The following is a 16362-nucleotide window of genomic DNA, read 5'->3' as shown; positions in this document are numbered from 1 at the left end:
CTTAGGTATGAATAAGGTGCTGCATTAGAGCACCGGAGCAGCAAGTGAGATTATATATGATTATATATATATATATATATATATATATATATATATATATATATATATATATATATATATATATATATATATATATATATACACTCAAAAGCAGTTGTCCAAGTTATTTTTATTGATCACCTATCCTCAGGATAGATCATCAATATCAGATCGCCGGGGTTCCCACACCAGGTGATCAGCTGTTTGAAGAGAAGGTGCGCGCCGTGCCAGCGCTGCCTCCTCTTCATTGTTTACCTAATCGCCGTCGCATCTGCAGCGGTGAACAGGTGTAATTACACCTACGCTGTCCCATTTATTTCAATGGGACGGCTCACTCCTATTAACTTCTATAGGAGCGATCCGTCCCATTGAAATGAATGGGACAGCGTAGGTGTAATTACACCTGTTCACCGCGGCAGATGCGACGGCGATTAGGTAAACAATGAAGAGGAGGCAGCGCTGGCACGGCGCGCACCTTCTCTTCAAACAGCAGATCGGCGGGGGTGCTAGGTGTCGGAACCCTGCTCATCTGATATTGATGAACTATCCTGAGGATAGGTCATCAATAAATATAAAACTTGGACAAGCCCTTCAACACAGATGTATCATCAGGAGCCTGTAGACTAACATATATAGAGGCTGTGAGATGTGATCACACAGCTGGTGTGTGGTGCGGCGTCCGGCGCTGGTATAGCCCCGCAATTGGGAGCCACTTTTTTACCTTTGAGTCTAATAAAGATTTATTATTTTCAGATTTTAGCGTCTATAAAAAGGCAGTGACACGTATCTCATAGAAGACACACACCCCTTTTTTTTTTTATCAGTTTACCGTGAATTTGAACCCTTGAGCAGGCACAGTGTGACACAGGCCTTAGTGAGCACAATGCAAGCACTTGGACCAAGTTCTCACAACCCATGTGCAAACCTCTGGTGAGCACTGTACCACACTTTTTATGCATGAGCCCACAGATATGTAGAACTAAAGAGATGCTCAACTCAAATCCAAAAAGGGTCTTCCTACCTCCAGAAATTCCCTATTTTTGCATATAGATAAAATTAAACAGGTAGATCCACCGCCTCACCAGTCACAAATGACGTCTTGCACTCTACATGTGACTGCAGCAGTGACGTCAGTATAGACAGCCAGTTACATGTCAATTACAACATGCAATTTCTGCAAGCATGTAAACAATGATCCCCAGGGGTCCAAGGAGCTTACATGTATGGCATTTATATGCAGCTATACCTGTGATTCTGTCATTCCTCCTACGCCTCTTTTTGACTTTAAAAAAGTGACGAAACTGCTTTTCAGTGCCATTGTGACATCGCCAGGTTTACGAAAAGGGGGCGCAACGAGGGCAGGATGACTGAAATCTATGGCAGCTCCGTATCAAGATGTCACTTTTTATTAATCAGGGACATAGACTTTTTATAGAATCCAGTTTAAAAAGGTTGTCTCAGCTAGTCATTACTCAGGCTACTTTCACACTAGCGTTCGGAGCGGGTCCGTCTGATGTTTCATCAGACGGATCCGCTCCTATAATGCAGACGTTTGCATCCGTTCAGAACGGATCCGTCTGCATTATAACTTAGAAAAATTTCTAAGTGTGAAAGTAACCTGAACGGATCCGTCCAGACTTTACATTGAAAGTCAATGGGGGACGGATCCGTTTGAAGATTGAGCCATATAGTGTCATCTTCAAACGGATCCGTCCCCATTGACTTCCATTATAAGTCTGGACGGATCCGCTCGCCTCTGCACGGCCAGGCGGACACCCGAACGCTGCAAGCAGCGTTCAGGTGTCCGCTCACTGAGCGGAGCGGAGGCTGAACGCTGGCAGACTGATGCATTCTGAGCGGATCCGCCTCCACTGAGAATGCATTAGGGCCGGACGGCTGCGTTCAGGGCCACTCGTGAGCCCCTTCAAACGGAGCTCACGAGCGGACACCTGAACGCAGGTGTGAAAGTAGCCTAAGACGAGATGAGACTAAGCCCCAACTTAGGAAACAGCGGAGCGGCCTTGGTGCTCCACTGTTTCAGTAGCTCCCATCGCAGTAGCCCTGGTGGTCAGGCTTAGGCCTATTGCACACGACCGTATGTCTTTTTCAGTGTTTTGCGGTCCGTTTTAAACGGATCCGTTGTTCCGTTTTTTGTTTCCGTTGTGTTTCCGTTCCGTTTTTCCGTATGGCAAATTCAGTATACAGTAATTTCATAGAAGAAAATGGGCTGGGCATAACATTTTCAATAGATGGATCCGCAAAAAACGGAACGGATACGGAAGACATACGGATGCACTTCCGTATGCATTCCGTTTTTTTGCGGACCCATAGACTTTAATGGAGCCACGGAACGTGATTTGCGGCCAAATATAGGACATGTTCTATGTTAAAACGGAACGGAAAAACGGAAACGGAATGCATACGGAGTACATTCCGTTTTTTTTGCGGACCTATTGAAATCAATGGTTCTGTATACGGACCGTATACGGACCGCAAAAAACGGCCAGTAAACGGGAAAAAAAAACGGCCGTGTGAAAGAGGCCTTAGTCTCATTAGTGCATTTCCTGAAACACGTTTGATAGTTTGATTCTCGACAGCTTTCATAAACTCCTGTGACGTCACTGTGTGCTTCTGCAAGGATGCAAGCTTGGAGTAAGGCCTCATGCACACGACCGTTGTGTGCATCCGCGGTTCCGTTTTCTTTTCACGGCTCCATTGACTTTCAATGGGTCCGTGGAAAAATCGGAAAATGCACCATTTGGCAGCCGCATCCGTGATCCGTGTTTCCTGGCCGTGACCTGTCCTATTTTTTTCACGGTCAACGGTTCGCGGACCCATTCAAGTCAATAGGTCCGTGAAAAATCACGGATGCACACAAGATTGTCATCCGCGTTCGTGTTCCGTGTCCGTTTTTTTGCTATCATTTCAATGGCAAACTTGACTTAGATTTTTTTTTCATTTTTCATGTCCGTGGATCCTCCAAAAATCAAGGAAGACCCATGGACGAAAAAACGGTCACGGATCACGGACCAACGGAACCCCGTTTTGCGGACCGTGAAAAAATACTGTCGTGTGCATGAGGCCTAAGGCCTAGTTCACACAAACATATGGCTTTTATAGTTTTTTGCCGTCCGTTTTTCACGGATCCGTTGTGTTTCCGTTTCCTTTCCGTTTTTCCGTATGGCATATACAGTAATTACATAGAAAAAATTGGGCTGGGCATAACATTTTCAATAGATGGTTCAGAAAAAACGGAACGGATACGGAAGACATACGAATGCATTTCCGTATGTGTTCAGTTTTTTTTGTGGACCCATTGACTTTAATGGAGCCACGGAACGTGATTTGCGGCCAAATATAGGACATGTTCTTCCTTCCAAGGAACGGAAAAACGGAAATACGGAAACGGAATGCATACGGAACACATTCCGTTTTTTTAGCGGAACCATTGAAATGAATGGTTCCGTATATGGACCGTATACAGAACACAAAAAAACGGCCCGTACACCCGCAAAAAAAAACATTTGTGTGAACTAGGCCTAAGGGAGACGTGCTGCCAGCTGGGGAACACTCCTAATACTAAATGGAAGTGTATTTGACACCACTGGGACCATGGACATACGCGTATTCAGGAAGACACGCCATCTATAGGACGGTTCATTAAACTCTAGGACATCAGCCCTGGTAGTGGTTTCTCAGCATGGAATACTTGAGCAATATGGTGTCTGCTAAGGTGAAAGTCTGATGTACCTGCGGGCAATTGTGGCACGTAGAAGTATTAGCCTAGTGGTCCAGTAGTTTTGTTAGGTTCCTAACAGTTAGCGTGGTTACTATATTTTACTTAGTCTCATCTAACCTTTGTAGCGGTGAGCTGAGACAACCTCTTTAAGACTGATGCATTCATACTTAAAATACAAACATATTAAAACAAATTGAAAACACTAAGTTAAAAATGATTACGCTACAGAGAATTAGGCATTCTTTCTTACATACCTTACCTTTGATATTCCCAATATAAATCCATCTCACACATCATACATTAAAGCCTTGTCTTCACAAATCCTCCATTGCTCTCTAATGTCACCGTTTATCAGGTGACTCTGATGGGGACAGACTTCACCTCAAATGGACAACTGCCTGCTCATAACACAGAAGCCGTAGCTCCAGACAAGGGCAGATCTCTATACCTACTGCTTACTGCCAACTTAAAGTTTTCTTTCTAGTGTATACCTTTGCTGTATGTATAAAACTAAGCACTCGGCAAGTTCACCCCTTCAAGTCGGTTTTTGCACTTACATTTCCATCATTCAAAAAATATCACCATATGGTACGCACAGAGCTAGAGGGATCGGGGTGGATTCAAGTAGCGCACAGAGCTAGAGGGATCGGGGTGGAGACAAGTAGCGCACAGAGCTAGAGGGATCGGGGTGGAGACAAGTAGCGCACAGAGCTAGAGGGATCGGGGTGGAGACAAGTAGCGCACAGAGCTAGAGGGATCGGGGTGGAGACAAGTAGCGCACAGAGCTAGAGGGATCGGGGTGGAGACAAGTAGCGCACAGAGCTAGAGGGATCGGGGTGGAGACAAGTAGCGCACAGAGCTAGAGGGATCGGGGTGGAGACAAGTAGCGCACAGAGCTAGAGGGATCGGGGTGGAGACAAGTAGCGCACAGAGCTAGAGGGATCGGGGTGGAGACAAGTAGCGCACAGAGCTAGAGGGATCGGGGTGGAGACAAGTAGCGCACAGAGCTAGAGGGATCGGGGTGGAGACAAGTAGCGCACAGTTTTTAAATGATTGTTAACCACCTCAGCCCCTATAGCTTAAACACCCTTAAAGACCAGGCCACTTTTTACACTTCTGACCTACCCTACTTTCACCGTTTATTGCTCGGTCATGCAACTTACCACCCAAATGAATTTTACCTCCTTTTCTTCTCACTAATAGAGCTTTCATTTGGTGGTATTTCATTGCTGCTGACATTTTTACTTTTTTTGTTTTTAATCGAAATTTTCAGATTTTTTTGCAAAAAAATGTCATTTTTCACTTTCAGGTGTAAAATTTTGCAAAAAAAACGACATCCATATATAAATTTTTCTCTAAATTTATTGTTCTACATGTCTTTGATAAAAAAAAAAATGTTTGGGTAAAAAAAAAAAAAATGGTTTGGGTAAAAGTTATAGCGTTTACAAACTATGGTACAAAAATGAGAATTTCCGCTTTTTGAAGCAGCTCTGACTTTCTGAGCACCTGTCATGTTTCCTGAGGTTCTACAATGCCCAGACAGTACAAACACCCCACAAATGACCCCATTTCGGAAAGACACCCTAAGGTATTCGCTGATGGGCATAGTGAGTTCATATAACTTTTTATTTTTTGTCACAAGTTAGTGGAAAATGATGATTTTTTTTTTTTTTCTTACAAAGTCTCATATTCCACTAACTTGTGACAAAAAATAAAAACTTCTATGAACTCACTATGCCCATCAGCGAATACCTTGGGGTGTCTTCTTTCCAAAATGGGGTCACTTGTGGGGTAGTTATACTGCCCTGGCATTCTAGGGGCCCAAATGTGTGGTAAGTAGTTTGAAATCAAAATGTGTAAAAAATGACCGGTGAAATCCGAAAGGTGCTCTTTGGAATGTGGGCCCCTTTGCCCACCTAGGCTGCAAAAAAGTGTCACACATGTGGTATCTCCGTATTCAGGAGAAGTTGGGCAATGTGTTTTGGGGTGTCATTTTACATATACCCATGCTGGGTGAGATAAATATCTTGGTCAAATGCCAACTTTGTATAAAAAAAATGGGAAAAGTTGTCTTTTGCCAAGATATTTCTCTCACCCAGCATGGGTATATGTAAAATGACACCCCAAAACACATTGCCCAACTTCTCCTGAGTACAGCGATACCACATGTGTGACACTTTTTTGCAGCCTAGGTGGGCAAAGGGGCCCACATTCCAAAGAGCACCTTTCGGATTTCACCGGCCATTTTTTACACATTTTGATTTCAAACTACTTACCACACATTTGGGCCCCTAGAATGCCAGGGCAGTATAACTACCCCACAAGTGACCCCATTTTGGAAAGAAGACACCCCAAGGTATTTCGTGATGGGCATAGTGAGTTCATGGAAGTTTTTATTTTTTGTCACAAGTTAGTGGAATATGAGACTTTGTAAGGAAAAAAAAAAAAATTATAAAAAAAAAAAATCATAATTTTCCGCTAACTTGTGACAAAAAATATAAAATTCTATGAACTCGCCATGCCCCTCATGTAATACCTTGGGGTGTCTTTCCAAAATGGGGTCACTTGTGGGGTAGTTATACTGCCCTGGCATTTTCCAGGGGCCCTAATGTGTGGTAAGTAGGTAAATGACCTGTGAAATCCTAAAGGTGCTCTTTGGAATGTGGGCCCCTTTGCCCACCTAGGCTGCAAAAAAGTGTCACACATGTGGTATCGCCGTATTCAGGAGAAGTTGGGCAATGTGTTTTGGGGTGTCTTTTTACATATACTCATGCTGGGTGAGAGAAATATCTCGGCAAAAGACAACTTTTCCCATTTTTATACAATTTTATACATTGCCCAACTTCTCATGAGTACGGCGATACCACATGTGTGACACTTTTTTGCAGCCTAGATGCGCAAAGGGGCCCACATTCATTTTATGAGGGCATTTTTAGACATTTGGATACCAGACTTCTCACGCTTTAGGGCCCCTAGAATGCCAGGGCAGTATAAATACCCCACATGTGACCCCATTTTGGAAAGAAGACACCCCAAGGTATTCAATGAGGGGCATGGCGAGTTCATAGAAATTTTTTTTTTTTTGGCACAAGTTAGCGGAAATTGATATTTATTAATTTTTTCTCACAAAGTCTCCCTTCCCGCTAACTTGGGACAAAAATTTCAATCTTTCATGGACTCAATATGCCCCTCACGGAATACCCTTTCCGAAATGGGGTCACATGTGGGGTATTTATACTGCCCTGGCATTCTAGGGGCCCTAAAGCGTGAGAAGAAGTCTGGAATATAAATGTCTAAAAAATTTTACGCATTTGGATTCCGTGAGGGGTATGGTGAGTTCATGTGAGATTTTATTTTTTGACACAAGTTAGTGGAATATGAGACTTTGTAAGAAAAAAAATAATAATTTCCGCTAACTTGGGCCAAAAAAATGTGTGAATGCAGCCTTACAGGGGGGTGATCAATGACAGGGGGGTGATCAGGGAGTCTATATGGGGTGATCACCCCCCTGTCATTGATCACCCCCCTATAAGGCTCCATTCAGATGTCCGTATGTGTTTTGCGGATCCGATCCATGTATCAGTGGATCCATAAAAATCATACGGACATCTGAATGCAGCCTTACAGGGGGGTGATCAATGACAGGGGGGTGATCAGGGAGTCTATATGGGGTGATCACCCCCCTGTAAGGCTCCATTCAGATGTCCGTATGTGTTTTGCGGATCCGATCCATCTATCAGTGGATCCGTAAAATTCATACGGATGTCTGAATGCAGCCTTACAGGGGGGTGATCAATGACAGGGGGGGTGATCAGGGAGTCTATATGGGGTGATCACCTCAGTCATTGATCACTCCCCTGTAAGGCTCCATTCAGACGTCCGTATGTGTTTTGCGGATCCGATCCTTCTATCAGTGGATCCGTAAAATTCATACGGACCTCTGAATGGAGCCTTACAGGGGGTTATCAATGACAGGGGGGTGATCAATGACAGGGGGGTGATCAATGACAGGGGGGTGATCAGGGAGTCTATATGGGGTGATCTGGGGTGAATAAGGGGTTAATAAGTGACGGGGGGGGGGGTGTAGTGTAGTGGGGGTTGGTGCTACTTTACTAAGCTACCTGTGTCCTCTGGTGGTCGATCCAAACAAAAGGGACCACCAGAGGACCAGGTAGCAGGTATATTAGACGCTGTTATCATAACAGCGTCTAATATACCTGTTAGGAGTTAAAAAAATCACATCTCCAGCCTGCCAGTGAACGATCGCCGCTGGCAGGCTGGAGATCCACTCTCTTACCTTCCGTTCCTGTGAGCACACGCGCCTGTGTGCGCGCGTTCACAGGAAATCTTGCGTCTCGCGAGATGACGCACGGATGCGTCCAGGAGGAATGAATCAACCACCTTCCGGACGCATCCGTGCGTTAGGCGGTCGGGAGGTGGTTAATGTCCAAGTAGTTTTTGCAGTTTCAGGCTCTGCTTACTTCATTCCTGAGCTCTAGATTTGGCATATACACTGGGAATGCACTACTGGCATAATTACCAAACATATCCATAGAGCGTAGTTCACCCCTTCGGGGTTAAAAGACTGTCCTTTTGGCCTTCATCAGTCGGGTACACCTTTATTATGAACATATAAGAGCAACTTTATAGTTACTCCAGACATATATGTCTGAAGGAAGGCTCCACCATGATGGGAACCGACCCTTACGGGCAAACTATGTGGACATGGTTTTGTGCCACATGGCGGCCATACCTCAGCTAGTCCGGGGTCTCTACTTTTAGTCATTGTGGTTATATGACTCAGTTGTGGGGGTTTACTTAGAATCTGGGAAAACCTTGTATCGGCTGTTGCTTTTTTCCTATACCACAGAGGTAAATAACCTCACATTACATAGAAATGGTACTCCTTGAAAGTCAGAGGGATTCAGTAACATTTAACAATGCAAAATGCACATCTTTAAAGGGGTTGCCCACTCCATTACAAGTGACTGCCTATCCTCAGGATAGCCATCACTATCTATCCAACAGCCTACATCCCACCAATCAGCTGTTCTGCAGTAGCGAGGGCTTCACAAATTGGTCCCGACACTACAGTAACTACATAGCTGGTTACTGCAGCACTGCTTCTACTAAAGTGAATAGGAGCATCGCCGCAGTGACCAACTCCATCCACTACACAGTGGACGGAGCTAAAGCTACTACGGAACGGCTAATATGCAGGATGTCAGACACCTGCCAATCAGATAGTGATGGCCTATCCTGAGCACAGGCCATCGCTTGTAAAGGAGCGGAAAACACCTTTAAAGGGACACTGACAGGGCCAATAAGCATATTGAGGTATATATATGGCAGTACAGGTCTTATAATGGGTATTACAATCATCTAAGTATCCCCCCTGTCCACCTTATACATACAGTAAACTTAAGTTTTATAACCTGCTCCAACGGTCTTCAATCTGCCCAAGGGGCGGCGTTTCACCTCTCTTGGGCCCAGCCAGCCTCCCCCAACTGCCGCTTTGAAGCGCCGCCCAGCTCATGAATATTCAGTTTGCTGGGCGGCTTCTGCGGTCCCCGCTCTGAAGCGCTGCGCTTAACAGTGCCCTGCGCATGCGCCGGATCTTGTGAAGTCGGGGACAGTAAGCGCCGCCCAGCGAAGTGAATATTGATGAGCTGGGCGGCGCTTACTGTCCCAGACTTCACAATGGACCCGAGAAATACATTTGCATCAAACTCACCACATCCCAAACCTAAACATGCAGAATTCACTAATTCTGCACTCAGGGCTAAATTGCATGAATATCACAAATTTTTCTTTAGGACTGCATGTCAACTACTAAATCTGCACATTTTCTACTAAGTAGAGTTTCCAAAAATCCAAGAGATTGTGCTCCAGTGACTTCTGGTCCACCAGTGGTCATGGGGGGGGGCAGACTAAGCTACACTTTAAAGATTAATGCAGGTCTCACCGGGTAACCAATCTTAAATAAAGTTTAATAAACTGCTGTTTTGAGTCACAAGAATCTTAATGGTAGCCGCTGGGGTTGAGCTTGGGTCAGGGAGGCCGCAGGCACCATTCACATACATCACGTTTCTGTATTATTTTACACCTTAGACATAAAAATGTTCAGGTACTTATTTTGCTTTTTACTGCCTTACTTAAAAAAGAAGAGCAAAGAATAACTAGCATTAAAGACAAGCAAAGCAGGTACCTGAATTAAGTGCACCGTTCCTAGCGGCAGAGAACGTGTGCCCGAACATGTACATTTGCAAACCGGAAGCCGCATATGATGATTGTTCTACCTCTGAAAACAAAAGTGGAATTTTAGTTAAGTTTAGCTTTAACGTCAATGCAGTTATAAATGAAAGGTAGTCTGCAAGGAAATAGGGCACAGATGGCAGGAAGCCTAAATAGGTAAAGGGGGGATTCCAGGCTCCAGATATTGAGGACCTATCCTGGGGAAAAATCATCAATATCTGGAGCCTGGAAAACCCTTTAAAGGGGGTTTTCCAGGACTTAAATATTGATTGGCCATCTTCTTAGGATTGGTGAGGAACCAACTCCCTGCACCTCCACTGATGAGCAGACAGAAGGACACAGCAGAAAAACTACAGCTCTGTAAACTTAGTCCCATTCAAGTCCCAGAAAATCCCTTTACGAACATGGACTAATCTGAATGATATCATCACACAACACACATTAGCTCCACAGTTTATCATTTGGTGCCCCTTAATTTTAGACTGACTGGCTAACTGGTCCACAAATCCCTGACCACACCTTACTTTACTTTTGTGACACATGTTGCAGTTTCTTCTTTGCAGCATGCTTTCCATTAGGTCCTAGCCATAGTGGTTAAAAAGCGACATCTTAAAGGGATGCTCTCAGCCTTCTTTAATATCAGGCATGGAGAGGAGCGCTGCATTTGCTGAAGCAACTAGACAAGGCCCAGCAAGTGTCACACATAGGTCCTATCTAATTCACCGGACGCGTGCACTACACTCACTGGACAGTAGCCGCCTGACCACCCAGCATGGAGTTGTCCTGTGTCAGATCGGACAGGGAGGTATGAATGGACAGCCGGCCCCTGACAGAACAGTCCTATCCTTGTCCCTTATGCGGACAATAATAGGTCATGTTCTGTTTTTCTACGGAACGGACATGTGGACATACGGAAACGGAGTAACTTCCGTTTTTTTTCCCGGACCCAGTGAAAATGAATGGTTCCGAATACGGTAGGAAAAATAAAATAAAAATTAACGGACACGGAAAGAAAATACGTTCGTGTGCATGAGCCCTAATACTGGCAGTTTCAATGCAGTACTTGTACTGACTTGTAAAAGGGACCAGACCCTTAAAAGTTGAAGCCCCATAGTGGGACTAAAATTAAAAAATAAGTTTTAAAAAGTGTATTAAAAAAAAAAAAAAGCCCCCTTCCTTCTAGGGTTGTCACAATACCAAAATTTTGATTCGATTTTCGATACCATAGGAAAGTATTGTGATACTCAATACGACGCGAAAAAAGCCGCGTGCATTCCGCTTTTTTTGGAATGTCTGGCCCATAATCGAACAGTCCAATCCTATTTTTTTTGAGGGGACAAGCTGACTAAAAAATGGAAAATTGAGCAGTTAAAAAAAAAATGGTTTTTCTATTACGATGTTCACAGCATAGGAAATATTTTTTTTATATTTTAATAGTATGGACTTTTCGGACGTGGCGATATGTACTATGTTTATTGTTTATATATTTTATATGTAAAATTGAGAAAGGGGCTGATTTATACTTAAAATATTTTGTCTTAACTTTTTATTTAATAACTATTTCCCCCCTTAGGGGCTAGAACCTGGGATCTTTTAATCCCTTGTCCTATTCACCCTAATAGAGCTCTATTAGGGTGACTAGGACCTCACTCTCCCTGCTGCCCTGTGCATAGTACACACAGCAGCAGGGAGCCGACTATGGCAGCCAGGGCTTCAGTAGCGTCCTGGCTGCCATGGTAACCGATCGGAGCCCCAGGATTACACTGCTGGGGCTCCGATCACAACTGCCACTGCACCACTAATAAAGGGGGGGGGGGATCCTGTGGCCACTGCCACCAATGATTTAATACTGGGGTGGGGGAGGGCGCACTGCGCCACCAATGTTTTTATACCATTAATACAAATACAGGAGGCCTCTATGACAGGGAGCTGCGATCAGCGGCAGTTAACCCCTCAGGCGCAGCTCCCTGTCATAGAGGTCGGGTGCCAGCTATGTGATTCTGCCGCCGACACCCTCCTCCTGTTTTTGTATTAATGGTTTAGTTATCATTGGTGGCGAGGTGGCCACAGCCCCTCCCCTCTCTCTCCTCATTGGTGGCAGCAGCAGCACAGGGGGGAGGGAGAGAGTGACTCCTTCTCCCCTGTGCTGCTGAGGGAACATGGAGCGTGCAGAGAGCAGCATGCTCCATGTTCTCTGATACTAGGCTGCACAAAAGCGCAGCCTAGTATCTGTAAATGGCAAATCCTGGTATTGAATCGATACCGGTACAAAAGTATCGATTGGGTATCAATAATTTGATACCCGATGCAACCCTACTTCCCTCAATAAGCCATTTACTGTAAAAAAAATATAATTATTAATAATAATAATAATAAATAAAAGCAAAATAAAAAAAAGACATATTAGGCATCGCCACATACATAATGACCGGTGTTCCATGAAATTATGGTACCTGTTAAAATCTGGTACCCTCGTCACTTCCGGTAGTGAAGTAGGCGCACCGGAAGCTTCAAAAGGAGGTGTTATCTTAGAGCCCGGCACCTGATTGGCTGAAAAGGCGGCGTGTTGGCGCCTGCGCACAACTAACCTGGGTACCGTAATTTTACATGCAGCGCCTGTTACGGCGGAGGGAGGAAGGGTACCTTTAATTTACCGGCCACCGTGCATGCGCAAACCAGATTGCCCTGTGAAGCAGACAGGGTACCGAAATATTACAGCTCGCGCTTGTAAAGGAGCGGATAGAGGTTTGCCCGCAACATAATTGGCTGAACCTCCCGGGGTACCTAATTTTAACTGTCGTAAATGTAACCTCCCTGCGTCCCTCCCTCCCCTCCTTGACAAGCGCGAGCTGTAATATTTCAGTACACTGTCTGCTTCACAAGGCAATCTGGTTCGCGCATGCGATGTGGCCCGAAAATCAAAGTACCCCTTCCTCCCTGTGCGCGTTCACAGGCGCTGCATGTAAAATTACGGTACCCAGGTTGGTTGTGCGCAGGCGCCAACACGCCTTCTTTTCAGCCAATCAGGTCCCGGGCTCTAAGATCACACCTCCTTTTGAAGCTTCCGGTGCACCTACATCACTATCGGAAGTGACGAGGGTACCAGATTTTAACAGGTACCATAATTTCACGGAACACCGGCTCTATAAAATTAATCACATGATCTACCCCAAGATGAACATAAAAAAAAGTTGTATGTAGTGTATAAATCCCCCCCCCCCCAAAAAAAAAGAAAAAAATATATATATAAAAAAAAAAGGCTCTCAGAAAATGGTGACAAAAACATGTGGCACCAAAATGCTTAAAGGGAACCTGTCACCATGATTTTGCGCATAGAGCTGGGGACATGGGCTGCTAGATGGCCACTAGCACATCTGCAGTACCCAGGTCCCATAGCTCTCCGCGCTTTTATTGTGTTAAAAAACTGTTTTGAGTGATATGCAAATTACCTGATATGAGTCCTGTAGCCGGAGATGAGTCAAGCGTCAAGGAGCCCAGCACTGCCCCGCGTCCTCCGAATCTCCTCCTTGCCGGCTGACGTCACAGAGCTGGAGCGCCGAAATCTCGCGATGCGCGAGCTAGCGCATGCGCAGTGTCGGCATCATGTTCATTCCCTGTGCTGGCATCAGCACAGGGAACGAACTACGCTCGCGCATCGCGAGATTTCGGCGCTCCAGCTCTGTGACGTCAGCCGGCAAGGAGGAGAATCGGAGGACGCGGGGCGGTGCTGGGCTCCTTGACGCTTGACTCATCTCCGGCTACAGGACTCATATCAGGTAATTTGCATATCACTCAAAACTGTTTTTTAACACAATAAAAGCGCGGAGAGCTGTGGGACCTGGGTACTGCAGATGTGCTAGTGGCCATCTAGCAGCCCATGTCCCCAGCTCTATGCGCAAAATCAGGGTGACAGGTTCTCTTTAATGGACCACTTGATAGATAACTCGAGGGGTTTAGTTTCCAAAATGGGGTCACTTATTGGGGGTTTCCACTGTACGGGCACCTCAGGATCTTTGCAAATGTGCTGTAGCACCAGAAAACCATTCCAGACAAATCCGCACTCCAAGACAAATGGCGTTCCTTCCATTCTGAGCCCTGTTGTGTGTCCATACAGCAGCTTACATCCATAATTATAGCATTTCCGTACCCAGTAAAACCTGCCTATGAATTCAAGAAGTGTGGCGTGTCTCAAATGGCACCAGCTGAGCACAACAAATTAGGCACTGTGGAACAATTTTCAGATTGCATCCGCTCTGCATTGGTAAATCTTGAGGGGTGTGGTTTTTAAAATGGAGTCACTTCTTGGATTTTTTTTTTATATTTCACCTCAGAGCCTCTCCTGTCATTGTCCAGTGGTGTATAAAGCCTCATTCACATGTAAGTGTTTTTGGTCAGCGATTGTGAGCCAAAACCAGGATTGGAGCCTCCACAGACATAAGGTATAAGGGAAAGATGTGCACCTGTTCTGTATTTATAGCCGCACCTGGTTTTGGCTCAAATGTTAATCACTGACTAATAAATCATAAAACTAGGCCTCAAATGCACATGGTGCTCTTTCTCTTCTGAACCCTGCAGTGTGCCCAAACAGCGGTTTATGACCACAAAGGGGGTATTGTTGTACTCGGAAACATCATGTAACAAAATTCGGGGTGCTTTTTCTCCTATTACCACTTATGAAAATTTAGGGCTAAAACTAAATATAGAGTAATTGAAATAAAATGTCTAGGGAGGATACTTGAGTGACCATTTTGTCAAGGATGTCACCAGGGAGGTGTGAAAGAGGCCTAATGGTAGCATAAATCGATTGCAGATACTCTGAGTAAAATGCTGGGTCGCTTTCTTGAAAAGACCTAGCCATTTTTCTAGAATCTGTTCAAGAGCTAGAGCTGTTCAATACATAGAGCCGCTAATAGCAGTAGGGAGAAATACGCAAATCAGCAGTATGAGGTGAGAAGAGCCCAGACCTCATGAATATCAGGAATCATTTCCACTGTGTACTGAATAGCTCTAGCACTCGAGCTGCTCAATACCAGATTATAGAAAACATGGCTGGGTCAGTTCGAGCAACTGACCCAGAGTTTTGTCATCAGTTTACACTGGCCTTAGTTAATGCAGCATTAAACTGCTGACAAATTCCCTTTAATTCAGAAGTGTTGGGGGGGGGGGGGGGGGGGGGGGTCAACCTCTGGAGCCCCCACTGATCATAAGAACAAAGGGACCACAGCGCCGAGGACGCTAACCAGTCTATCACTGCATCGCAGCGCTCCCGCCACTGGAACTGCAGGACAGCTCCATCCAAGTGAAAAACACCAGCACTGCCCCTTCATTGTCAGTGCGGATCTCAAATTGATAGCATATCCCAGTGATGAGACTTTATAATGACCTACAGGATTTTCTGGCAATTTCAGCTGCGTACAGGTGAAACACGAAAAATTAGAATATTGTGCAAAAGTTAATTTATTTCAGTAATGCAACTTAAAAAAGGTGAAACTAACATATGAGATAGACTCATTACATGCAAAGCGAGATATTTCAAGCCTTTTGTTATAATTTGGATGATTATGGCTTACAGCTTATGAAGCCCCAAAGTCAAAATCTCAGAAAATTAGAATATTGTGAAAAGGTTCAATATTCAGTCTGGTTCAGTAGGAATCACAATCATGGGAAAGACTGCTGACCTGACAGTTGTGCAGAAAACCATCATTGACACCCTCCATAAGGAGGGAAAGCCTCAAAAGTAATTGCAAAAGAAGTTGGATGTTCCCAAACTGATGTATAAAAGCACATTAATAGAAAGTTATGTGGAAGGGACAAGTGTGGAAGAAAAAGGTGCACAAACAGCAGGGATGACCGCAGTCTGGAGAGGATTGTCAGGAAAAGGCCATTCCAAAGAGTTTGGGACATTAACAAGGAGTGGACTGAGGCTGGAGATAGTGCATCAAGAGCCACCACACAGATGGATCCTGGACATGGGCTTCACGTCGTATTCCTCTTGTCAAGCCTCTCCTGAACAAACGTCGTCAGAAGCGTCTTACCTGGGCTAAAGAAAAAAAAGGACTGGTCTGTTGCTCAGTGGTCCAAAGCCCTCTTTTCTGATGAGAGTAACTTTTGCATCTCATTTGAAAACCAAGGACCCAGAATCTGGAGGAAGAATGGAGAGGCACACAATGCAAGATGCTTGAGGTCCAGTGTGAAGTTTCCACAATCTGTGTTGATTTCGGGAGCCACATCACCTGCTGGTGTTGGTCCACTGTGCTTCATTAAGTCCAAAGTCAACGCAGACGTCTACCAGGAGATTTTGGAGCACTTCATGCTTCCTTCCGCAGACA

General features: G+C 44.9%; 1 protein-coding gene across 6 annotated transcripts in view; it reads right to left on the bottom strand.

The window, feature by feature from the left end:
• The window catches only part of FAM168B (family with sequence similarity 168 member B), a 43871-nt gene that overhangs the window by 7986 nt on the left and 19523 nt on the right, over positions 1-16362 (bottom strand). For 3 of the 6 annotated variants that reach the window (XM_040427870.1, XM_040427868.1, XM_040427869.1), the window contains exon 4: positions 9987-10079. The exons of the other annotated variants lie outside the window; for them this stretch is intronic. In XM_040427870.1, coding sequence (XP_040283804.1) covers positions 9987-10079 — 93 coding nt within the window. The remainder of the gene's footprint in view (positions 1-9986; positions 10080-16362) is intronic. 6 annotated transcript variants of the gene reach the window in all.

The sequence above is a fragment of the Bufo bufo genome, chromosome 4, assembly GCF_905171765.1.
Source record: "Bufo bufo chromosome 4, aBufBuf1.1, whole genome shotgun sequence".
NCBI lineage: Eukaryota > Metazoa > Chordata > Amphibia > Anura > Bufonidae > Bufo > Bufo bufo.
This window is presented reverse-complemented; position numbering and strand designations above follow the sequence as displayed.